This window comes from Ptiloglossa arizonensis, chromosome 3, assembly GCF_051014685.1.
Source record: "Ptiloglossa arizonensis isolate GNS036 chromosome 3, iyPtiAriz1_principal, whole genome shotgun sequence".
NCBI lineage: Eukaryota > Metazoa > Arthropoda > Insecta > Hymenoptera > Colletidae > Ptiloglossa > Ptiloglossa arizonensis.
Genome location: NC_135050.1, coordinates 1,491,725 through 1,518,196, shown reverse-complemented (window position 1 = coordinate 1,518,196; position 26,472 = coordinate 1,491,725). Strand labels below are relative to the sequence as shown.

The 26,472-nt window shown below is 37.9% G+C and overlaps 2 protein-coding genes across 3 annotated transcripts in view; one reads left to right on the top strand and one right to left on the bottom strand.

Annotated features, from left to right (window-relative positions):
• Positions 1–6,829: 6,829 nt before the first annotated feature.
• The window catches only part of LOC143144386 (uncharacterized), a 34,614-nt gene continuing 14,971 nt past the window's right edge, over positions 6,830–26,472 (bottom strand). Inside the window, exons 1-9 of one of the 2 annotated variants that reach the window (XM_076306733.1) lie at positions 25,478–25,604; positions 24,488–24,587; positions 23,357–23,477; positions 18,531–18,741; positions 15,864–16,259; positions 13,305–13,673; positions 9,617–9,892; positions 7,410–7,625; positions 6,830–7,249 (exon numbers count right to left, since the gene is read on the bottom strand). In XM_076306733.1, coding sequence (XP_076162848.1) covers positions 7,098–7,249; positions 7,410–7,625; positions 9,617–9,892; positions 13,305–13,673; positions 15,864–16,259; positions 18,531–18,741; positions 23,357–23,477; positions 24,488–24,587; positions 25,478–25,601 — 1,965 coding nt within the window. In that variant the 5' untranslated portion in view covers positions 25,602–25,604 and the 3' untranslated portion in view covers positions 6,830–7,097. Of the gene's footprint in view, positions 7,250–7,409; positions 7,626–9,616; positions 9,893–13,304; positions 13,674–15,863; positions 16,260–18,530; positions 18,742–23,356; positions 23,478–24,487; positions 24,588–25,477; positions 25,605–26,472 lie in introns of those variants that run through there. The other variant, XM_076306734.1, reaches the window with a different exon arrangement.
• On the top strand, positions 12,200–12,709 carry LOC143144387 (histone-lysine N-methyltransferase SETMAR-like). Its single transcript, XM_076306735.1, is given in 3 exon segments — positions 12,200–12,292; positions 12,376–12,671; positions 12,673–12,709. Coding segments are annotated over 3 exon segments (426 nt in total).

Below are 26,472 nucleotides of genomic sequence, written 5' to 3'. Positions count from 1 at the left end.
TACAGAATAATGCTCCGTTGGAAAATGGGGAGTGTTACCCCTTTCGAACGCATGCGCGACACCGAGTACCCCTTCCACCGGGGGTCCAGCCGAACTCTCCGGGGGGTTGGAGAAGCCTCGGAACACTCTCTCTCGCTTGGTAAATAATCAAAGAGGGTGACGAGAACGTAGTGCCTTAAAAATCGCACAGTTTCTGCGCAGCGACGTTTAGCCACCCAGAGATTACGCGTGAGTGCGCACGTATGAAGGGCCACGCTTCTGTTTCCGATCTCCGATCGTTTTTAATTGAAAACGAATGAGTCGGGGAGAACGACTCTAGGTCTCGTCGGTGGAGAACGTTGTAGTGGTGGACCTTGATACGTGATGCTGAGGTAATTCCACGAGAGCACGCTGCAAACAAGCTTTGTGGCGTGAACAATGTTTTGGGTATTAATTGTCGAATTATTCCAAGTGTTCTCGAATCTGTAGGAGTCACGTGGTACTGAGATAATTCCACGAGAGCACGCTGCAAAGTAACTTTGTAGCGTGAACAATGTTTTAGATATTAATTGTTGAATTATTAGATGTTCTCTCATTTGTAGGCGATATGTAGTGTCGGGATGATTCCATGAGAGCACGTTGTAAAGTAACTTTGTAGCGTGAACAATGTTTTAGATATTAATTGTTGAATTATACAAGGTATTTCAAAAGTCGATTGTGCATCCGAAAACAAAGAAAAAAGTTTATACAATCGTACATTCTATCTTCGTTTATGAGAATAAAGAAATTAAACATTGCGGGAATTAAACGTATCTTGCTAATCTGTTGCGTAACGCCTATTGGAAATGTTGATACGAATGAAAGTAGAACAAGGTTTCCAACAAATTCAGGAAATACCAAGAAGCATCGAGAGGGTAACCAGATCAATGATAAGATATTTAAAAGCCTGCCTGGAAATGCAACGAGGTCATTTTGAACATCTATATAGATAATCGGATATTACGTGGGTAAATATAACGCAAATATGAATATATTCCACAAACAAATAGGAAAATTAAGGCACACGTTCGTACGAACACTTTTCATTGTTTTTGAGTGTACAATCAAATTACTGAAGACTGCCTCACAAATTATACAACATCCTGTACATTTTTTAAGAATATAACGATTTTTGTTATCGTTCCACAGTCTTATTTTGTTTAAAGTATATCAAAAGACTCACACCCCGTCTCGTCCCACTTAACCCACTGCTTACACATCGATCTCTTGGATATAATTTTTAACTGTCAACTTGTATGGTTTTGTTTTACCTGTCTTTTTATTTTTTTGTTTACCGATACTCCGAAACTAAGAAATTTGTATCGAAGTTGTTAAACCACAATATAAGTATTATAAAGCATTCTGCAAAACCACCCCCTCCCCTTTAATCGATTAGATACAAATCTACGCATTGGAGAAAAATGTGTCGCAAAATAAAATTTGGCAAATAACGCTCTTTCGAAACTCGAGTAAACCTTTTAAAGCGATCTCTATTGTGAACACACGCTTCGAGCAAAGAGCAATAAATTATGGTTGGTAATTTGGTATTACGTAGATCGCTCGTTATAACTTCCGAAATATGCACCTAATACAAAGTGAATAGCAAATCGTGGACGGCTCGATTCGATGCCGAAAATTTCCTATATGCTAACAGAATGGAACAATTTAATATTTATTGTAAAATTAGACAAATTTGAGTGGTTAATATAAATTTATAGGAATACAGTTTTGCAGACGAGTCTTCGAAAATGAGAAGCAACTGGTAAGAAAATTGTCTAAATCGTTTGTATTTGGCTTGTATAAAAATTGCATTAATAAAAATCTTATCTAAGTATTTATGATCGCGCAAATATCGACAGTACAATAATCTCTACAATTTTCTGCACGTATAATCTCGCGTACGAAACTAACAATTTACGCTGCAACTTTCTTGGAAAGTTAGAAATATAACGCATCTGTCGCTGCATTCGAGAAACAAAGAGCACGAGCTCGCGAAATGTGTGCTCCTCGACCCTCGAACATAAAGGCTGGCTGAAAAAACTAAATATCTTTTACTTCGAAATTCTTCGGTAAAGTCGTAGAAGGTACGGTATAGTTAAACCTGCCCCAATATGCTCATTCTGTCTGTACGAAACAAGCAAATGTACAGTCGGTTCCACGAGTTTACGTACATTCGTCTAATACGATAGGAAAAGCCAAGAACCCACACTGTTGAATCGACAAAATATTAATATACAAAATACGAAAAAAAAATGCAAGTTTAACACTCTTTATCGTATATTTCCACGACTGGTTCATCGATGTTAACAGTCTGCGCGTGAAACGCCTATAGGCGTTCAATGAACACGTTTGATAAACGGCACGACCAGATTTCCGCACACGGGGCGTGCAATGCGTCCAGAAAGGGTCGATAATTATTATTTCCCTCGAAACATTCCCGACATTGATCGTACGAACAATTTTGTCCAACTCTCCAACCGTCGATAATACTGCAACTCACAGGGTGTACGTACACTTTTGCGACCGACTGTGCGCCCCATTTAAAAAGACCTAAATGTCTCTCGAATGTCCTTGATACCACTACCGACTGCCTCCGTGAAATTCCGAGTCCGTCGAACTCTTCCGAGCCCCATATACGTTCAAATTTTTCAACGCAACACACCTTCCGGGGATTTACAAATCTATTTATAAACTAAAATAGGTCACTCGGTATAGAGCGATTCACGTATACGCGAATGTAAATTTCAAGCTGGCCTGATACCGCCCACGGGACATTTCTTCCATCGAGACGATTCAAACTCCGTGGTGACTCCGTCGGTGCGCGTTTCACACGCAATACCGCCATAAATATTCCCCGATGAACACGTAGACGCGCGGTTCGCTTATTAATCACGAGCGCGCCGCGATTAAAATAAAATCCAGTTCGGCGATCCCCCAAACCCCCTCCATCTGTCCATCGGCGACCCAGAAAATCGTCGAGCCAAAAATCTCGGGACCGTGGTTGACGTCGGTCAGCACACTCTGTTCGCCGTGGGTGTCGATCACCTCAGCATCCGCTCGATTTGTCACTGAAGTTGCTCGGTATCACCGTGTGACAGCCACGTCTGTGTCTCAGATGCCTCGGTGACAGCTTATCGGAGTCATCGTTGTCGGCAACTGCGTGCAACGACTTCATCGACATCTTCCTCTGAGGATCCTTGTATCCGGAGAAGCTCGGTTTCGGGGTCCAGTTCGTCCCGTACGAGATCGGGTGTACTTCCCGCCGGGAACGATTGTTCATCTCGCTGGAGACCTCGGAACGACACTCGTCGCAGATCGAGCTCCCCTCGCTTTCCTCCGCCGGCGCGATGTTCTTCGAGGACGTTTCCAACAACGTGTGTTGCAACAAGAACCGTAGGATTCTAAATGGAAAGACGAGAGTGTCAGTTTCTCGATATTCTTGGTGCTGCCTCTAGCCAAGTGATCTTGAATCGAACTAGGTTACGTTCGATTAACGAGGAAGGGTGACAATCTTTTTCTAAGAATCGGGTTTCTCTTATGTACGATAAACAGTAACGCTCAAGGAGGATACGTTGGAAATGAGACGTAATAACGGTAGCGATGATGACGTAGATTCAGTTACCGAGGGAAGGACTCGATCATTTAGCGAGATAATACTCTACTTTTAATCTCTTTTCGTCACGATGTTCTTCGAGAACGTTTCCATCGTCGTGTGTCGCGACAAGAAAAAGGGAGTGTTGGGTCTTGTTGATTCGATATTTTTTATATTTTTGATTTGTCTCGTTAGTAATCTCGAATCGGAGCAGAACTCAGGCAGTTGTTGAGGAGAGTAACGAATTTCCGATAGACTTACTGTTCCAAGAATAAGATAATTAAGATAAGTTAGCAAGGCAATACTTTACTTTTTATTTCTTTTTGTCACGATGTTCTTCAAGGACATTTCCATTATTGCGGTTTGTTGCAACAATAACCGTAGAATTCTAAATTGAACAATGTTTTCGATATTGCCTTACTAAATGATTTTTAATGGAGGAAGATCCCGTTCAATTACCAATTAGTTTACGTTTTTTACGATAAACACTACCGCCCAAGGAGAATACACCAAAAACTAAATGGAACAACAGTGGTGAAAATTATATCGATTCAATTATCGAACGCCACCGAAACGACTAGTCTGAGCAACGTTCTATCGACGTGTCGCGTACTATTAATTATTTGTTATAATAACCTCTCCAAATATGACTTTGCGTAACACATCGCTATAGCAGACGCGTATCCCAGTCCACTTAAAGCATATGCGATAAAACTCCGTACTCGATCCGTAGAAACTGCGCAATCTAGGGTCATAGTTGCGAACGACATGGATAAGATCCAACTGATAAAACCAGCCGACATCACTGGCGGTTTCAATGGCGGGGGATAATAAGAGGACCAGACTCTTTGCCACCATTGGTAGGAAATATCTCGATACTCGGATTCCTGTGAAAGATAACAATTATTCCAACTCAAAATCTTTGATCCAAAATTACTGGTCCACCTAACGAACACGATAAATATGTACACGTGTCGCGAAAACCTACAATCGCAAAACTCTAAGCTGAACAATTGTCCTAGATAATCTTCCTTGCGCATAACCCCAACCATTCGGCTGATAACGTACACCGACGCTACACTCCCTTATCTTTCGTCCGATCGCGAGCCGAGCATTTGGTACAAGACAAATCTTTCTTCTCGAAACGCGTCTCAGTGTTGCTAGCGATCCCCAATTGCGTAATCCCCTTTGAAAATCTCTCGAGCGGACGGATTATGAAACGCTCGTGAAGATTTCTACTCACGTAACTCCAGTACGCCCAGACGCAGCAATAGAGCAACCTCTGAAGGATCAGCCAAACCCATATGCCCGTGATAACAACCATCCAGCTGACCATAACCTTCAAGCACGAACGTACCAGACGGTTACTTCGAAACCGACATCGGGTATTTTTTATCGTGATACCTGGAGAGCCTTGTACAGAGTCGTTGAGGTCACCATTTGCGCGACGCTATTGATCGATGGTGGATTTCTGAACAGGACGATCGTCATCGCCGCCAGGATCAAAAAGGATGGCAGGGTGTGTACGAAGTCCGGACCGACGGCGATCTTGGCATACTCGCGGAAAACTTTGTGCTGGAGAAGGATTATTTCGTGCGGGACGGAGAGCAGGGTCAGTGACTGGGAGTAGAGAGCGGTCAAGCAGGTCATCACTGTGGAGGCTGAACATCAGCCTGCTCCTGGGAAATTTCTTCACACCGGCGTCGAATTTAGCGCAACGGTGGTTATAGTTGAAAACGTGACGTTGTACCCGAAATGAACCACGCTACCCAACATTGCTTTGTTTTTTTTGTTTTCCTTTGGAAATATTCAAAGAGGATCCGAGAGACACTTTCAGATTGAATGTCGTAACGGTATTCACTAACGGTGACACTCTTCGTTAGAATGCTTTCGCTCATTAGAAGAGTCGACACGTGTACACGTGGTATGTAGACAGTTGTCATTGGATTTACTTCTTACGTACAAAAAGGTTTCTTTCGCAATTATTTTTGGAAAGGGAGAATATTTCTTCGGAACAAGATACTTATAATTTCCATCGCCAAAAAGCTTCTGGAAAGCGAGATAATTGTACAAAACACGAATTGTAATACTTGTAAACTTTTAAAAAGCATTACTCTCGCTGGTAATACTGTAACATCTACATAGACAAATTATCGAATATTTCTACTTTTCACACTACTGTTTTAAATAGGGTACTGCACATTTTTTTTATATCGTATGAAAACGTATTTCAAGACAAATTCAACCACGAAAAGAAAGAAATAGATTGAACATTTCGTAATACTATATTGTATTTACGACTGTATAAGTAAACGCGATGGCGTACACAGGTTTATGGTTGGCAATTCCCTTCGCTGAAAGAATTTTACGAGACAACGTAAGTCAATTCTTAAGGCGGTAACTCTATGCTAGGCAATTTCTTGAGAAAAATATCTTAATTTTAATAATTGTAGAAATGGTCGAAGTTTGAAGAAGAAAACATTGTTGTTTACTTTACCCTGTTTTATCCAAAACATGATTTTAAATGTTTATAAAAAATTAAATAATTAACATATTTAAAAAATCGTACGCTACATTGTAGAACACTCTATGCAGAATATCTTTATAAAATTTAAAATAATTGGATGTATAGAAAATTTCGTGTCGACCAGGTTGAAAAATATAATTTTGAGAAACACGTGAAACAAATATATTTATCGCTGCAACTTCGCTAAATGTTTGAATTTCGAAATATCTTTTTGACATAACATTCTGTACGCTTCAAACTTGAAAAAAAAATAAGAAAAAAAAGATTCAATTTTTTTTGACTCGTCAGTGTGGTGCCCCCCTTTAAATGTTACCGATGGTATGACCTGTCTTGATCTGCAGGTAGCTGTTCGCCAGAATCGTTGAACCGGTTTTCCCTTTATGAGAGGCAATGATAATTTGTCCACGATTCGTCCCACATTAATCGTGAAGTTCGACTAACGCGATTTAAAATTTTGCTTCTATCAAAATTGTATACATTAATTTACCCATACAAAAACAAAATACATTCTCTTAACGAAAAAGAATATAAAGAACGCTATACAAAATACTTGTAAAAGGACCAATAAAAGAACGGTACATACATGCAATAAATGATATATTTACGATACATAAAACAATGGAAGAAAAATTTCAGAAATTTCCTGCTGCACTTTGAGAATCGATCGTACCTCAATAAACGACGAATAATCTTGACAATATTTATTGATTGAAAATAGAATACAAAGCATTGCCAAGGCTTGTACATTTCCCCGTTCGATTATTCTCGAAGCAACTCTGAAATGTGGGGATACCTTGGACGATTGATGAGAACTCTGACAAATGGAGAGCGAAGAAATACGAAATATGCAGTATATATTGAAAAGAAAAAGAAATGAAATGCTTGCCAATGGATATACACGTTCAGTCTCTAAATATCTATTTACAACTATTTACACGTGAATCTTAAGTAATTAGCAGTCTATATAAGGAAGTAATCGGGTCCAACGAAGGATCCGCACTTAGGGAAGTCCTCCGGGGCTGAAGCCATTTCGTCCGTTTCTCCAACCTGGAGTATTACGTCCAAACCACGAGTCCAATCAGCGGCGTGCTCGTCTCGCAGCATCCAATAACCTGTATAATTTAACGAAGCGCTCGTTACGTAAAATTAATCGACCGTGATTGTAGTCGAAAAGTAACGAGCAGCATTGCTGGCTCGAAACGCGATTCGAGATCGAAACCGATGGTTTCTACGAAGCGATCGTTTCCTTCAAACAAGGGTAGACATTCTTACCCGGATTATCAGCCTTAAATCTCAAAGCGACGGCGCCGAATTTTGGCACAACGACGGTATCCTTGACTACTGTGCAATCGAGATTCCGATCGAACAGTTGTCCCTTATCGTCCAGGCTTCTCAGTTCTTGCAGAGACACGCTCCGTCCAAATTTCCTCGCCCCTACCACGTAGAAGCTGTACCCGTGCAAATGGTAAACCAGATCGTCGAGGCCACCTGGAGAACGGGACACGTTTCGCCAATGAGACACGACAGAAAATCGTTTTCGTTTCGTTTCGATGAGTTTTGAACATGTTTGAACGCGTTTGAGCGTGTTTGGCTGCGTTTGATTGTGTTTGAACGCGTTTGAGGTTCAACGACTCGTTCCCCGGATCGATTTCACTCGTCAGACACTGGCAGCTTGAGAACAACCACGGATGAGACCACGCCCCGATTCAAACAGATCCGTAACTTGATCCCGCGCAAATGTTTTACGCGAAGATTCTATCGTTCTGTTCCACTTCTCTTCATTTTTAACGAAACCTATACCAACGGTATAATTGAATAATGGAAAAATCTCTCTGGATTAGAAAGACTCACGCTTAGTACAACGAGGGTTCGTTTAACGAAGTCTCTCGCCAACGTACGAATCGAAACGGAATTTAACGCGCCAGATGTTTCCACGTAGCCAGATCCGCTTTGCGTTTCATTTTCCGGGAGCTCGAAATTCGAAGAAGGTTTGGTAACGTTTGTCGTGGAATTTGAAAGGAATATTCCAGCGATAGGTATTCGACGATCGTATTAAGCAAAGAGGTAAAATGTGCTCTCGGAGAAGCAATTCTCGGACATGGAACAAAGTCACGATCAATATTCTCAGCCTCCGCGTGTAACGGAAATATAGATCAAGGTTCTCGACTCAAGGCTAAACTGCAGCGAGTTTGCCGCCTGTTTCGTCAGACTTTTCGAAAACATTGCGCAAAGATGATGCAACACTCGGTGAGTCCGCTAATTAGTCAATTTCGCGACTGGAAATCGTCCACGTACACGTGAGTAAACAACAGGGACGAATCATCGGTCACGAATCGCGAACGTTCCCTTCGTCAACCGTTGGTGGACTGCAAACAATTGTCGCAAACCGTTCTCGCGTGTTTACCGCAATGCTAATTGGGAATCGAATTTCTTGTTTCGTTTCATCGCAAACCAGGCCGTTGAAACGCGATACACACGAGATATCTCGAAGGCAACACGTGACGATGATGCGCAAACCTGATTCCAGATGGCTTTTTCACACGGGTATACATAGTTTGCTCAACAATCGAGTCGACTAGTGTTCGACTTTGTAAATTTAATTATTCTTGTACGAATATAAGGTGATAGAAATGCTGAGTGATAGTACCACGATTTTAGAAACTGAGAGTATACCTTTTAGATGGAAAATATGAAAACCATTTCTATAATAGTAGGATGAATCATCGATACCTAGATAAGTATTATATATACAGGGTGATTTACTTAAATGGAACATCTAACAAGGAAAGCGCTTGGGTTCACCGATTTAGTTCAAATTTTGCAGGATGATAGATTTTGCTCTTCTGTTGTTGAAGGTATATATTTATATGAGCCACTATTCAATAATTTTTGAGATATTTGCAATTGAAGACTGCAATTGATTCATCATTGCTCAAATTTAGTCCTGTTCAGAATGATTACCGTGTAATGTTTTAGCATAGTTAATTTAATACGTTAATTTACTCGTTAATTTAACCTTAATTAATGGTTATAACAGGGAAAAATAACATAAACTGTTATACTTTCGTTCCACCTGCTCGAATCTATAACTTTTCAAGATTTCTGTAAATTTATTTTCGAACTATGTATTCGAACTCACCACATGAATTATTTTTTAATAGATAATTAATGTTTTCTTACTTATCTTTGTTTCTCTGTGTTACTCTATATTTCATTTTTTTTTTTTTTTACGCTAATCTTCATAATAAATACTTCGAAACATAAATTTGAATCTACGTACAGTTTTACAATTACTGCTCGTTCATTATTATCGTATTCAGTTATATTATTGCTAATGTATTATGCGTAGAAATTGCCTAAACTGTTCGTTTTTTTCAGAGTCGATCGACGTAAAGATTACTAAAAATATATTATCCTACTAAGTCCATCGTTAAAACTTTTGAACATTTTGTACCCATTACTAGAATTAAATTCATTACCTTGATCTAGAAGAATAATCTCCACAGTCGCTCCAAGTGGTATATACCTTACATGGACGCATTCGCATGTGTCGGCTATGGTAACAGCACTATGACGGCACCGTCGCGACGTTAACGACGCAGTTTCGTTGTTCTCGTTACGAAGATCCTTGTCGTCGGAAGAAGAGCACAAATTTTCTTCGGATACATCAGCACCTTGACTCAATAAAGGTGACGAAGGATAGGTGAACGTGGCATTGTTCACGTTCAGTATTCTCGTTTCTACTCCATTGTTACCTAAATTAAAAGTCAAAAATATCTTGTTAAAAATATATATTTCCAATCGATCGTAAATACTGTCAACACTGCCAATCAAATAACTCCTTCATCAAATTTCATTTAAAAATCTCTTATTCGTTTCTTTGGTCGATCGCTAGTTACTATGTACAGGGTGTTACAAAATATGTGAAAAATTAGGAAAAAGTTCATTTCAACATATATATTTCCAATTGATCATAAATACTGTCAATTACAAATTAACAGCCCTTTAGTCAACATTCATGTAAAAATCTCATATTCGTTTCTCTGGTAAATCGCTAGCTATTATGTACAGGATGTTACAAAATACGTAAACATAACTTTAGAGACGAATTCAACGCGCTAAAATAAATTTAAACGAACTTAAAAAGTTCATTTAAACATGTATTCGATATGACCTTGTCTTCAAATTACAACAGTTTTTGTATTATAATTGTTTTGTATTACACTGTTATTCGATTATTTTCACAGAAGTTGTTCGAAGTGGACATTTTCGATTCGAATGCAAAATAACGAGGAAACGAGATTATATCAAAAATATATTTATAAAAAATTTTCTTTTCTTGTATTGGTGTGCTGAATTTGCTTCTGAAATCGTGGCTACATATTTTGAAACACCCTGTGTATACTTTTCAACGATGTTACAATCTCGTTTCAATATCATTAACGATTACACCAATATTAAGAATGATTTGACATACTTTTTATGTATCGTTAAAGAATTTTAATATTTCCCTATTGCTGGCAATTACAGCTTCGACAAATATGGCAGAAAAGTGAGCGCGCCAGAGAAAGTGGAACGAGACGAACAAGACTAGACACGGAAATTGAACACTATAAGTAGATGCGGAATTCAAAGAGACCGAAGACGCAATGTTTCAAACAGTAATTAAAAGCATAAGAGTTGTATTTCACTTGTGCCTTATAATTATATCACACGGTAAGTTGTTCGAAACATTATAATTTGCTAGACACGAAAGAAACGAAACAAGTGAACGTGCTTAACTAATCATCTAGTTTCGAACCACTTGGAGCATGGTTGTCTTCAGAACGATTTACAACAATACACGATACGCGATCCGATAAAAATCTGGACTGCAGATTAAACGAAGATAATATTTATTTGTACATTACGAAAAGGATACACGAAAATTGACAATCGTCGAAATATCGATCCACGTTTTTCTTGTCGATCGATTTATTTCCAATTTTAGAACTGTTCTTAAAATTTAGAAATACGGTTCTAATTTTCCATCGCTTCGCCAAAAAATAAAATCAATTTCCATTTTCACCCGATTGCGTACTGAATATATTATGGCAAGGATCGTTCCAAAGCGGACCACACGGTGATCAAAACGTCGACGGCTAATTAAGGCAAGTTTCTCTTGTTCCGTGACGCTCGTGTCCAATTACGCTATTTCGAAGCAATTAACGACTCTCATATTTTCTGCATTGTGGACTTCGTTATCAACGGACGTTTAACATTTCCAATACGATAAAAAATAACGTCAGATGCTGTTTTCGCATCGGCAGGAATAACAGATAGTCGTAGATATGCGATTAGAAGAAGATATCTATGTGACGAGCATTCGACTCGAAATGAAACAATTATACGTTATACTTGTACTAGTAATATGAACAACTAGAATTAAATATCACTTTTTTATGATTCATGATTCTTTTGTAAATATAATTTCGACTATGTGTAATTTGGACTCGAGCGTTATTGTGTTAGTGTAATATTGGTAAGGACCTCGGACTCGAGTGTCAATGTGCTAGTATAATATTCGTGAGGAGGTCGAACTCGAGCAACTGTCACCATGTTAGTACAATATTAGTGTAAAGCTCGGATTTCAGCAACCGTCAACGTGTTAGTACAATATTGATGAGAAACTCGGACTCGAGTATCATTGTGTTAGTAAAATATTGGTCAGGAGCTCGTACTCGAGCAACCATCACCGTGTTAATATTATATCGATCAGAAGCTCGAGCGACTGTGAATTAATAATGAGCGAAGTAAAAAGTTCTGAGCGTTTTTCGATAGATGACTTTAGCGAGCCATATCTCACGATGTATACGTTGCATCTTGTAATTCTATACTGCAACTTAAAGGCGATACAACGCTTTAAAAAAAGTTCTCTGACAGTTTTGTGTTTAGTGAATCCAGTTGCGTGTTAGAGCGTTCCAAAATGGAGGTAAAAAACGAGATAATTCGGTACATTCTTCAGTACCGCTACGACCAAGGGGAAAAAGCGGAGCAGGCGGCGAAAAAAATTTGTGCTGTTTATGGATCCAATGCAGTATCGAATGCAACAGCAAAGCGGTGGTTCCAACGCTTCCGTTCTGGTAATATGGACGTCGAAGATGAGACAAGCTCTGGTAGGCCAATCGTCGAAAATGTTGATAAAATCATGGAAATCGTCGAGCCAGACTGACACGCGAGCACTTATTCCATTGACCAGGAACTGAAGATTAACCAGAAAACCGTTTGGAACCATTTGCATAAGGCTAGTCTCAAGAAGAAGCTCGATGTACGGGTGCCACACGAATCGACGCAAAAGAACCTTTTGGAGCGAATCGATGCTTGCGATTCTTTGCCGAAGCGTAACGAAATCGATCCATTTTTTAAACGGATGATGACTGGGGATGAAAAATGGGTCACATACGAGAACAACAGGCGAAACAGATCGTGGTCCAAGCGCGGTGAGCCGGCCCAAACGATCGTCAAAGCCCGGATTAACGACCAAGAAAATTTTACTGTGTTTGGTGGGATTGGAAGGGATTCCTTCACTATGAGCTACTCCCATCGGGCCAATCACTCAATTCGCACCTATACTGTCAACACTTGACCAGATTGAAGCAGGCGATCGACGAGAAGCGTCCAGAATTGGCCAATAGGAATGGTACTGTGCTCCATGAAGACAACGCCAGACCGCACAGATCTTTAACGACGTGCCAGAAGCTCCGCGAACTTGGATGGGAGGTTATATCGCACCCGCTGTACAGCCCAGACCTTACACCAAACGATTATCATATTTTCAAGCTCTTCAAGCATTTGCAAAATTTTCTTCATGGTAAAAAACTGGCACCCGCTGTATAAGCTTGTGAAAATGAGCTGGTCAAGTTTTTTACCAATAGAGACGAGGACTTCTTCAATCGCGAAATTATGAAATTGTCTTCAAAATGGACAAAAGTTATCGAACAAAACAGCGCATATTTGGTCTAAATTTGAAAATTCTAACTTTGTTAATTTCATCGTCGAAGTAAAGAGGAAACACGCTCAGAACTTTTTACTTGGCCGATATTAGCGAAGTATAAGTATGAATCACAATGACTTCAGTACCGAACTCCGCACTCCAATAGCTGGAAAATTAATTTATCGATGACGCACCTGAAATGTCGTTCGCTTCCAGACGCTTGTAATTTATAGGTAAACGTATCGTGACGTCCATCGTTGGCTCTGAAAGAGGGCTAGGTATGTTACGCAACGCGCGTAGTTCCGTGACGCATAAATTGTCCGAATTGCTGCACTTCTCCGCCGGATTGGTTGTCATGGCGAGACGATTCTTCATCGTCTCTTCGGTTTCCGTTTGATCAACAGCATCGACCGTGGACGACGGTTCTTGCATAGAACTTCCCTTGTACTTTAAGATCGCGGCACCATTTATGGGACTCGTTCCACATTCCTTCGACGTGTGTACGTTCATCCAGTACGAGGCGACCGGTTTATTCGCTTTGAGAATAAAATCTGCTCTTTCACCTGGAATGAAAGAAGTCAACGTTTTAAAATTCAATCTCGGCGAAATGTCGTACTTCTTCGAGCCTTTAACAGTGTTCCGTGACGTAATAAAAATTATTGTCCGGAACGAGCATTACGATCAAGTAACTTTTCTTCTTCGCTCGCCCTACAAACCAAATAAGCTGTTGTCGTGCACTTATCGTTCCCTTTTGCTTTTTCAATAATTTTCTCATGGTATTTGCAATAAATAATTATAGATTTGCAATTCTTTGAAACTTGTGACAATCTCTTATTAATATTATATTTTAGGTACTACCCAAATTTTCTTCTTCGCTCGCCCTACAAACGAAATAAACTGTTGACGTGCACTTGTCGTTCCCTTTTGCTTTTTCAATAATTTTCTCATGGTATTTGCAGTAAATAATTATAGGTTTGCAATTCTTTGAACTTGTGACAATGTCTTATTAATATTTTAACTACTACCCAAATTTTCATCATTTTTTAACATCTTCCTTCGGAGTGTGCTATATTTTCGTTCAAATATATATTAAAGTTACCTTTAATTTTATAAATACTTGGTGCGTATTTCCCGAGGATGAGGAGATTCTACCCATAAACAATGTGACCGATTATAGTTTAAATTTGGGGATTCTTAGATTGGATGGAGCAAGTCTTTAATCGTCTTATCTCTCTGTTGTTCAATTTCTAAGGACCTGGTAACTCGCGATCTCTACACAGTAAAATAACAAATTTAACGCAAAGATGATCGTCGAGCAAATATCAGAAACGAATTCTGAAGATCTATTACGGTAAGTGACGAAGGTGATACAATTAGGTAGTTTGGTGAGAATCTAACCAGAACGATCTTTTTAGATTTGATATCTTCTGCGAGTTAAATTCTTTTAGCTTCTAATTGGTCGAGAATTCGATAAGAACATAATTAGGAGAAGTCGATACAAGATTGAATGTTTAGAATACTATAGGATCTGGAGTTACTATAAGATACGTTTTAGGTTACTATAAAAACGGTGGAAAGAAGTTGTAGAGGCAATATAAGGTGCATCCAAAGAAAGGTCATGGAAAGAGACAATTATAATTAATAATTTTTTGTCGAAAGGTAACGTAATATATCCGTGGATTAAATTCTGCACATTTTCAGTAATATCGAAGCACACTCCAAACAACACAGGTATTTTCTGGTAATCGTGACTCCATATTTTTGATCGTTCATTTTACACGCAATGATCGCTTTATAAATAAACCCTTCTTTACGGTTTGAAGGCATATCAACAAACTAGTTTATTCGTCTTTCAAGGAATATTATCATGCAGCATTAGTACCGATTTCTACGAGCAAACGAAAGCATATGTGCTTCACACGCAATATAAAGTATTTAACTCGAGTTTGAAGAACTTACACGGACACGTACACGCAATAAAGAATTTTCGTCGCTTAGCGACATTTTGGTTCTCTTCGTAAAAAATTCGCGCAGTGAATAACGAAAGAAACTTATAATGTATGCACGATATTCAACGCGAAGAACGAACCATCTTGATTCGATCCGAGGAACTTCGAAACGATGGTTTCACGTTGTAAAATAATGAAATAAACGAAAGATCGATGAAAATTAATGACGATGATATCTTAATATCATCTACAATCTACACGTATAACGAATGGACTTTTTATTGAGCGATTTCTAATTTATGGAGGTATTTCTTATTTCTAAAGTCGCAAAATTTACGGATGAAAAAGTCTAGAAAATGACCACGACTCTTGTCTATGCATCCAAGATCAACAATCGAGAGCCCGTAGGGTACGTAAAAATACGAAACAACAATAATTACTTCTATTCGTAATTTTCCACATTAAACTATTTCACCGATTTCAATAACCTTGGAGTATACACAAAGCAAAATATGCACGAGTGTTTTGGACAAAAAAGTATTATTACTGGGTTGGACTTGCATCCAAGATAAAAATGATTAAACGATTCCAACTTCAAAATAAATTGTAATCAACTATTATATTTGTTCACTTTTAAACGCGCTTGTAACATTAAAACGAGCATCGAGCGACCCTTAGTCCTGAGTTGAGGATGTTCGATAATCTTCCTCACTACCACACTTTCAGGGTATCGAATACGGTCAGGATGTTGGTAACGCGCATAATTACAGAAATTGGCTTTACCGTCGAGCTTGTTACACGTACCTCTGGCCAGAGTAATCGATGTGACTTGTCGTGGGTCCACCGAATGCCCATCCAGGGCAATCAGCAAAAGGGGATGAGCATCGACGGAAATAGTTATTGGACAGGATCCAGCACCGCCAGCATTCGCAAGGCGGAACCTGTGACGACGGCCTGGAACAACATTGAACCTTGTGAAAGGAACGTTTGGCCCGTTCGGTTGACGTCCTCTTCCGTTCACCAGGAGAATCCCTGGCTTGGTGTGTCCTTGAGCAAATGCGAAATCAGTCGTGTGCTGCCACTGGGTCACCAGAATCACGTGGCTCGTGTCTTCTATGTCATAAAGAGCGCGATGCGGATCCCTTATGTCAGCTTGCTTCACGATTAACGCACCGAAGATCCCATTCGTCACGTCAGCCCCTAAAAAGTTAACAAACTTCAGGAGATATATCTTAGGTTAGGTATATACCGATAGGTTCTTTTAAACCTAACGGAGACAATAATTGCAATTTTTTGTTTCGAGGAGAGTATACGATATTTGATGACGTCAGTTCTTCAAAAGCTAGCAAACTACAGGAAACATTCGCTTTCTTCTGATTCAAAAATAGATAATAAATAATTATAATTTTTTTCTTTTGAACAAACTGCGAAATATTTAATGACATCAGCCTTTGAAAATTTAGCAAACTCGAGGGGGTGTTCGTTTTTCTGAGCTGAAGATTTTAAAAAGAAGTTCGAAACAAGTCAAATCAACCATTTTGGTAATTCTAGTGTTAACTCTAGAAATTGATCGAACAGAGTACCGCGACTTGAGCTCCGTTTCATTTCGCTCCTATAATTTTTTTTAACCGACAAATCCCAGCTGACGTAAAATTAACACGCTGATCGTGACATACGAGTTTACTTTCAACGTGTTAATTTCACGCCTGCTATAATTTATTGGTAAAAAAAAAAAAGAATTATGCGAGAGAAAAGAAATGAAATTCTAGTTCGTCGCGATCCTTTGTTCGATCAATCTAGGTTGACGATCTGGCACAGAACATCCGCCAATATATAATGGAAAGTGGGCGTTCGAAAGAAGAATAAAAATCATTGCGCGAGGAAGTAAGTTCTTCATTGTTTGGACAACGCTCGAGAAAGAGCAAATGATTTCCTTTCTTATTTAAGTTGGAGATTAATTTGCTGTTCACAAGCGTTGCACGAAACGTTTAGGTTTAAAACACTTTTGATTACCGCGTTGTCTTGGTAATTCGAAGCATGCGTGACTATCACATTACCTTGTTAACAATATGTTTCTTCGTTTCAGGTAAGTAATGATTCATAATCCAAATAACGCGTTAGAAAAATATAGCTGTGTTTCGATCAACAACCCACAGATATATCTTCTGATGATTTACTTGCTTTTTAAACAGTGTAACTCTTAAACGCTTCGTGCTTTGTTTCATAGCTAACGAGTCGTGTTTTCTCGAGTTACTGGTTTTGATAATAATAAATTACGCGAAAGATTGATGAGAAAGATTAATGCGAATATCACGATTAACCCTCGTGCATTGTTCGAATAATTGCTACACGATAATTGCTATTGTTCGTGTCGAATTATCTCGCATTGGAAGAATATTCTAACGTTTAAATAAATGTAATCTCCATTCGCAATGAGCGATATATTACAACTAAGAAACAAGTAATTACGCAAGATTTACCTACTATGCTTATACAGGATGTCCCGGATTTTTCCCAACAAACTGCGAGGATTTCATTCACAGACAAAGGTAAGAAAAAATGTACAAAGTTTAGCAATAAATGCTCTGTTACGAAGTTATGCACAAATATTGAAATTCCACAGTTCATTGATGTTAAGCTTGTATCAGAGCATAAGAACATTTTGAAATGAAAAATTAAATATTAGTGTAAGTAATCATTTTTAATTATACTAATTATCAGTGACACAGAATTGTTCTCAGACGATGAAAAACGTATAATTTCGCAGACCAGATGAACAAAGTCGACCTTCGGTGTACTGTAATGGAAAACACGCTGTTGCAACAAAGCGTTTATTGCCAAAATTTATATAATACTCTTTTGCCAGGAAAAAAAAACCAAGAACACCCAGTATAAACAATAAAAAATTCGTTTATATTATAGTTTTCTTACTCCACTTTTATACTGGAAATTAAGAGCACCGTTAGTGCTCTAGAACTCTCTAGAACTCTTTCAGCCTTATCTAATTCTTCCAACCCGGATAAAGAACAAAGATTTTATTCTTGTGTAACTGTTTATCGCGCTTTCGAAATTGTACATAACGTCTGTGCGATGTTTTGCGTTTATTGAACCGGTCGACGATACCGTTGTATCTTTAAATTATCTCCCAATAAAGTCTATTCTACACTTAAACTATAAACGGCTAATAGAAATGTTTTGGTACATAAGATAAGTAACACAACCGACTAGAGTTTAATTTTCAGTCTTCCAAAAAGCAAGCAACACTTTTATATAGGTCGAATTGTCACCAAAACACCAAATGGAATTTTTCTTGCCCGATGCATACTTCGAGTATCGTGCCAAAAAATTATTCAACGTCCAAGTTCGATTTTGGGTCAAATTGAGGACTATACAGTTTCTCGGCTAAAAAATACAACTTCGATGCAGAAATATCGAATCATGTATAAATGGAGTTTATGGTGGATTAATTACCAGCGTGGGCATGCCAAAGGTGAGTTCCAGCCGCTGATGCACGGAATTTATACTGAAAAGTGGTGTAGCTCGGTATAGGGCACTGTGTAACCAAAGGTGCACCGTCCATGTACGGTGATTCAATCTGAGTTTGACCACGCCAATGCACCGCAGCTGCTTTACCAGGAAGCCGATTGATCACGTCCACCACCAAGATGTCATTTTCGCAAACCTGAAAAGTGAAAAAGCCTGTACCAAGATCTCAAAACATTTTGAACACAGTGCACACATTACGGTATTCTGTTTAGGAACATTGCCCGAAGTTACGTTATCTAAATGTCACCAAGTCGAAACGGAAAAGTGCTTACGTGTTTGCAAACGCGAGTATACACTGTTATTCGGTCTTTAAGGGGATAGACTCGAGTACAACGTTAAAATAAAAGTGTTTTTCGACCATTTTTTTTATAACGTAAAACCTCGATGAAATTTTTCGTCACTTTCTATATATATATATATATATATATATATATATATATATATATATATATATATATATTCATTAACATTTTAAGATGTAAATTATTTTTTTGGGAAATGACAAATGTTATCCTCCATGGACCTTTCCTCGACGATGTGCAGTCTGGCATTTTTTTACGTTGATCGTGAATAAAAAATCAAAAGGAATTTTTTCGTAATAGAAGTACTATTGAAGTACTATAGAAGTAAAATTGAGTAATTTTAAAAAGAAGTTTCAAACCAGTCAAATTGACCTCTTTGGTAGTTCCAGTGTTAAAGAATACAAAATTAATGATAATATATGCGGTTCTGGAATTTCTCTCATATTTCCAGAGAAGTTGAGTCTCCCCCCTTAAGGAGGTATTCGTTCTTTTTGGACCAAAAATATCTAATAATTCAATTTTTTTTTTTTTTCAAGAAATTAAGAAGTATATTAATCCATAATTTTATTTGCATGTTTGTTTGTACATAATTGAAAAAATGTACAAATTTTTACATAATAACAATACGAATATTTAAAAAGTTATACCTTGAATCATAATGTCCTATCATCATTACACACAACTTGTCAAATGGTAATGAATCATTCAAAATGATTTTTAACCCATGGAGCTATCTTTATAGCAGATACCAGACAAATTTTAATTTTTTTTCTTTTGTTTACATTTTCTACAAATATACGACGTCTTGAATATGTGTGTTAAATATTATAACAAAATTCGAAATACGAAAGAAATTACACCGAATTAAATTTATTCGTTTTTATATTTCTAGTCTTAGCGTATAAATAGTATTTAATGTTTGTATACGCGTATTTATGCGATTCTGACTCTAAACGAAGAATTTTTATATGGCCCCAGTATTTCTAATTAGATTGAGTAACAAGGTTTCCCAAGTATTACTGTAGAAATGGTATCTCAGAAAATGACTTTTTAAAATATTGAACATGGACAACCTTGTGGATTAAAAACCGTTTTTAGTGATTTAATTCTGGCCAACAAAATGGACGTCATCAAAGGAGTCACGGTGCAACGTACGATTTATGTTCCGGTTCGTAACTTTTTTAAATATTCAATTTTTCTTATGTAAAACTTTCTACATTTTCTTCAATGACGTATAAATGTGGACGAAAAATTATCGTTTAAAATATTTTGTAATTTTTTCAATACACAAACAATTAAAATTATCACCTATTTACAGTTTGAAAAAAAAAAGAATAATACTCGATTATCAATTGGACTACAATATACGCTGCGTATTTTATAATTTCTCCTTTCCTTGCTAATTGCAGGTTCATCGTAATAGTGCTTAAATTACCATCGATTTGAGGCATTGCACAATGCAACGCGACGCGCGTCAAGTTTTAGAATATTCAATTTCGGAGTAGATTGTACATAAGCTCGTATCGTGTTTTCCATCTGGGGAAATTATGTCTGCTCGGCAAGTGGCTCTGCAGTTAACGTATACGATTCTTCCATCGTTTCAACGAATCACTCGATGTGCCAGTCTTTCTTCTGCGATAAAGCGTTACTTTCTAGTTGAGAGAGTAATAGCTATTTATATGGCTCTTTCGATGAAAGTATATTTTCGAAGAGAGTTCAAGGTTCTCCGCCACTATTAGTGAACTCCGTCTATCTTAAAATAACCCGTCGTACATTTATAAACGACATAAATACGAGGATTATTATGCATTTAATGACGTGTTACCTCTGACGTAGATTGATCACCTTACAGCTTCGAGGTTTAAAATGTTCTGAAAAATTGGATACATCGGCCATTATAAAGACTTTATATAATAGCAAAAACACGATACGAACGTTAGTCTGGTTTCAACGCAATCGAAGTGTAACCCAAGGCGCCGTTTTACTTTTGCTTTCACGTAATTTCATGCTGTTCCATTCTACGTGAAAGCAAAGATTGATATAGCGTAAATAGTAGCCGTATTCACACCTTGCGAAATTCAATTTCATTTACTTCGTTTTTAATTCACTTCACGAACGATAAATTCAATTTCCCGTTAGGATGCCAGTCGCTTCCAACAGAACCTGAAATACACTTTTCTCCAATAGAGTCCCAATTTCTGAGCTTTGATTACAAATTTAGGAACAGCGAATTTTATTCTGAACTTGTATCCGTCTCGTGCAGCCTGATTAAGATGATCCATTGGCAGATCTCGATATAGATTATAGATAATTTTCGATTTTTAAGATGCAATACAAAGGACGTCGAACTCTTGGAATCTGTAGTGGACGATTTTGGATGTAAAGGATTTGATAAAAAGCGATTTGGAATTCTCAACACCTGACACAGTTGACTCTGGATACAAGAAACACAGTACGAACTAGGTAGAATTATTGGGACCCAATACAAACGATTCTGGATACAAAAGATACCATAGTTACAGACAATACTGGATATTAAGAACCCAATATAAAACAACTCGAGATTATTAGAACCCTACCTGGACAACTTTGAGTCCAAAGATTCAATGCAAAACGACTTGGCAGTATTGAAACTTTAAGAGACGATTCTGGATACAAAGGACCAGATGTGAAACCATTTGAAATTATCGGGACCCGATATTTAACGATTCGAAACTTGTAGAGTTAGATGAGGAAGTTTTCAGGCTCAAGGGATACAATGCAATTGCCGTTGAATTAATAGGAGACAATACTGACGATTCAAGATTTTTAGGAAACTATACAGATGATTTCGAGCCAAATAGACCCAACGTAAACAGCTTTTACATTCGTAAAACTCGAAATGTCCTATGTATCCTGTACAAACAACCTGAGATTCGATAAGATCTCGAGGATCTCAATAGACCAGAGAGTTTCGAAACTTTAAAAATACAAAAGTGTTCTGGAATTCCTTCTGTAAACAGACTTCAGGATACCTAAAACATCCAAACCTTCTAAAACTCCAGGATCTTCTCCAACTTGAAGCTCTCCTGAAACTCCAAGATCTTTTTGAACTTCAGGCTCTCTTAAGATTCCAAAACCTTCTCAAACTTCAAGCTTGCCTGAAATTCCAGGATCTCCTTGAACTTTAGGCTCCCATCAAATTTCAGAATCTCTTAAAGCTCCAGAATATTCTTGAACTTCAGGTTCTTTTGAAACGTAGGGATTTTCTAAAATCCCTAAGTATTCTAAAACTCCCGAATCTCTTTCAACTTCAAGCTCTCCTTGAACTCCAGATTTTTTCGAAATTCCAGAAATTCCTCAAACTTCATATTCTCCTGAAACATCGGGATCTTCTAAAATCTCCAAGTGTTCTGAAACTCCAGGATCTCTTCGAACTCCAAGTTCTCCCGAAACTCCAGAATTTCCTTGAACCTTGGCTCTTCTAAGATTCCAGAACGTTCTCAAACTTCAAGCTTGCCTGAAACTCCAGGATCTCCTTCAACATTAAGTTCCCCTGAAATTTCAGAATTTCCTAAAACTCCAAAGTATTCTTGAACTTCCGGCTCTCCTGAAACTCTAACATCTCCTTGAACTATAGGCTCCCTAGAAATTTCAGAATCTCCTGAAACTCCAGAATCTTCTTGAATTTAAGACTCTCTTAAAGTTCCAGAACCTCCTGAAACTTCAAGATCTCCTTGAACTTCAAACTCTCATTAAATTTCAGAAGCTCATAGAATTCCAGATTCTCCTAAACCTCCAGGATGTCTTTGAACTTCCGGCTATTCTAAGATTTCAAAATCTTCTGGAACTCTTGGTTCTCCTAAAACAATAGAATCTCTTGAAACCCCTAGATGCCCCAAAACTCCATAGACTTTAAACCAGCAGGATTCTTGTAACTCCTGAGTCATCCACACCAAGTTGCTTCACACTTGAGATCTTTTATATTGACAGATCCACAGTCATCTCTATTAAAGTTATCTGTTTTAAATCCGTATACTTCCGAACCATCTGTATCCAGTTCCATGAGTCCAAAGTCAAATTTATCGAATCTCATAGACCTGGAAGTAGTTGTGTTGTACTTCAATTCGGTCCACAATTGTCCATATCCAAATTTTCGAGAGAATTATGTCTCTTTTGATGTCCCAGTCGTCTATCTTCTCTCACTCCGAGGAATTATTAAACTCCTGACGAGTATTTAAACCAAAAGAAGATAACTTCTTGAACAAATTTAACGTTTTCTGTATTATATGCACCAAGAGTAGCAAACAGTAGCGAAAGAATGATAAATATTTATGAAAATACATGAAAAACATATACGAAATGTACTTTGTAAATTAATATAATAATATTTATATGTTCAGTCTTCGCCATAAATTCCGGTAGTCTTAATCTATAAAATTTCTTTACAATCTTGCAACTTCGTGTTACCTGTATAGTGGGGCCAGGTAATTGCCGATTAGCTGTCAGGATACCGCGTTTCTGTCCATCCGCTGACACACAATGATTAGACAGACACGCCGTCTCGTTCTTTAGACAATCACCACACGATCTAGATAAAAGAAAACACGCATCAAATTGCAGAGATTACGACTCGAAGTGTAAACATTCGTTAGGATAGAATGAGGCTCGCTTGAGAGTCTTCCGCGTTTCAACTCGGTGAGAAATTGCATAACGGTTGTTGCAACTGGCGGTCGACTGATGATTCTGATAGAAATGATTGAATACTGGCACAGTTACACGATTGATGCAACAGAACGGTTTCGTCTTACAAATCACTGAAAGGGAAACTCTTTTTTTGGTTACATCATTTTTGTTACCATTTATTGCGAAATTGGCCGTTTACGCGCAGAAAAGAAAGCATCGCGCAAAGTATGTTACTTTATGGCAACTGCTGTTAGCAAATAAATATCAATACTCACGATGTGAAAGTACCGATACGTTACAAAGTAACTTTTACATTGGCAGTTCGAGGTGATTAACAAAATCGTGATAAAAATCGATAGAAATGGAAAGTTCGTTGAAATTGCACAAAAAATGTTAGAGAAAAATTATGGAACTCTCGATACGATCTTTAATGATTTCATGCAAGGAAGTAGCTACAACAAAATACCTTCTAGCTTTTAATATATTCGTATTTAAATTATGTGGCATATAACGATAATTATGTTACAGGTAGATACACCGACGAATGGCATAGAAAGTTAAAGTTAAGTATTTTAAAAAATTTTATATCTAACGTTGGAAGAAAATGTTACGTTATTTATCTTAAAAATTGACTTTAATATTTCATTTAGAAAAATATCCTTTTATGAACGGTAGTGTACACCTCTGGTAATTTTTCTCTAAAATTATTAATTCGATATTCAACCACTTTGTTCTGGTTAAAAAAATTCTACAGCATTAGATCGTAGAACTTAAATCCGTGGAAACGTAATAAATCTTAAGTTAATCTCTATTTCCATTCGCGCGCGTACATAAATTCCAATAAGATCGGTAAATTTCGTAAAGTTCTACTATAAGTACAAACTGACACCGAAAAAGTAATCGTATTTGTCTCACTTGCTAAGAGATTGGAAGACTTCGAGGGTGAGTTTCACTCGACAAATCATGGGCCAGTCCAGATGATGGCATGGTCGGTCACAGGAGAGGAATATTTGTTCTAAAAGAAGCAGAACGGAAAAAAATAAATAAAACGAACGACACCGGTCAGATCGAATACTAAAAAAGAATCGATTATCTGTAAACAAGAATACAATTCAAAGAGATTCTCGCGTCGTTGACACTTTTATTTCTTATAACAATTATCGTTACATTGTTCGCGCCGTGTATAACGTAGTCGTGCTTGCCAGAATGTTACATTCGGTTCGAGCGAGCGACAAGAAACAGAAAGTCGAAGCGAAAAATCCTCTTCGAAAACGTTAATTTAACGTTATACGGTTACAGGTGAAACGTGTGAAATCTATATACGACGAAAGATTTTCTTAGAAATTTCAACTTTGCGTGAAAAGAAACGAAAGGATAACATACAGGCGCTGTCAGAATACGACAAGTAAATGTAATTTTCGCTCGTAACCGTGATGACGTTAAATTAAACTTTCTGCCGTGTTTTCTAAATTTCTCTGTTAACCCGCGAACGGTGTCGCGATATATAAATTTTACGCGTGTAAACGTCGTGAAAATTGCACTCGTACGAGAGGTAACGATAAATGACACCAATCCACAAAACACACCCGTGATACTTTGAAATCGTCTAATTAGCGTCTGTAATAAACACCACGGTTGCACGTGTCCATTAATCCATTTTAATCTAAAAATGTGCGACGCGTGTAATATTTTAAATCTTTTAATTAGCGGTTGTAACGAGCTCTCGAGTACACGTCCGAGTAGAAAGAACCTCGAGGACATCGTTTGAGATTTTAATTATCGGCGGAGACGACGTTCGCCTTTCGACTGGTTTTTCTCTCGCTTCCATCGGTGCCAGAACTGACATATCGGCAATCACGACTCGATTGAACGTCTGTAGTCGTTAAAGTCGCGTTATGAACTTACTGGGCCTGTAATTGTTAACATGCAAAAAAGTCGCAGCAGCCGCGATCATAAAGACGACTACGAGAAATCGTAGACCATAGGTAGCTGGCGTCATCGCGCAATTCGCACGTTTAGAAGACTGCATCGCCTACCCGGTTTGTTATGCAACGATAACAGAAGGTGACAGCATTCTTAGGTGATTCCTAGCAGCGGTCCTCGGAGTATCTCACGAAAGCAACGTTCTCAGTTGCCCAGACCTCCGAGAATTATCTACGAGCTGCCCCTATTTCGTGAACGACACACGATTACATGTTTGTTTCCTGAACGAAACACAATTACGAATTTTTCTCGCGAACGAAACACGATTACAGATTTCTTTCGTAAACGAAACAAAGTTGCGTATCTGTTTCGTAAACGAAACAGAATTACACATTTGTTTTACGAACGAAACAAAATTACACATTTGTTTCGTGAATGAAACACAATTGTAGATTTTGTTTTCGTGAACGAAACACCATTACATATTTCTTTCGTGAACGAAACATCATTGCATGTATCTTTCATGAATGAAACACGATTACATGCGTGTTTAGTGAACGAAACACCATTACATATTTCTTTAGTGAATGAAACACGATTATATATGTGTTCAGTGAACGAAACACCATTACACGTTTTTTCGTAAAAAAAAACACCATTACATATGCGTTTAGAGAACGAAACACCATTGCATATTTGTTTCGTAAATGGAATACAATTGTAATTTTTTTCGTGAACGAAACACCGTTACATATTTCTTTCGTGAATGAAACACGATTATATATGTGTTCAGTGAACGAAACACCATTACCCGTGTGTTTCGAGACACGATTACACATTTATCCCGTGAACGAGACGCTTGGAAGACTGACGATTACAGATTTGTTTCGTGAATACAATTACATATTTATGTCGAGTGAATGGTACGAGTACGCAAAAAATCGAGTCCACGGAAACCCGGAGTCGATATCTCGAGG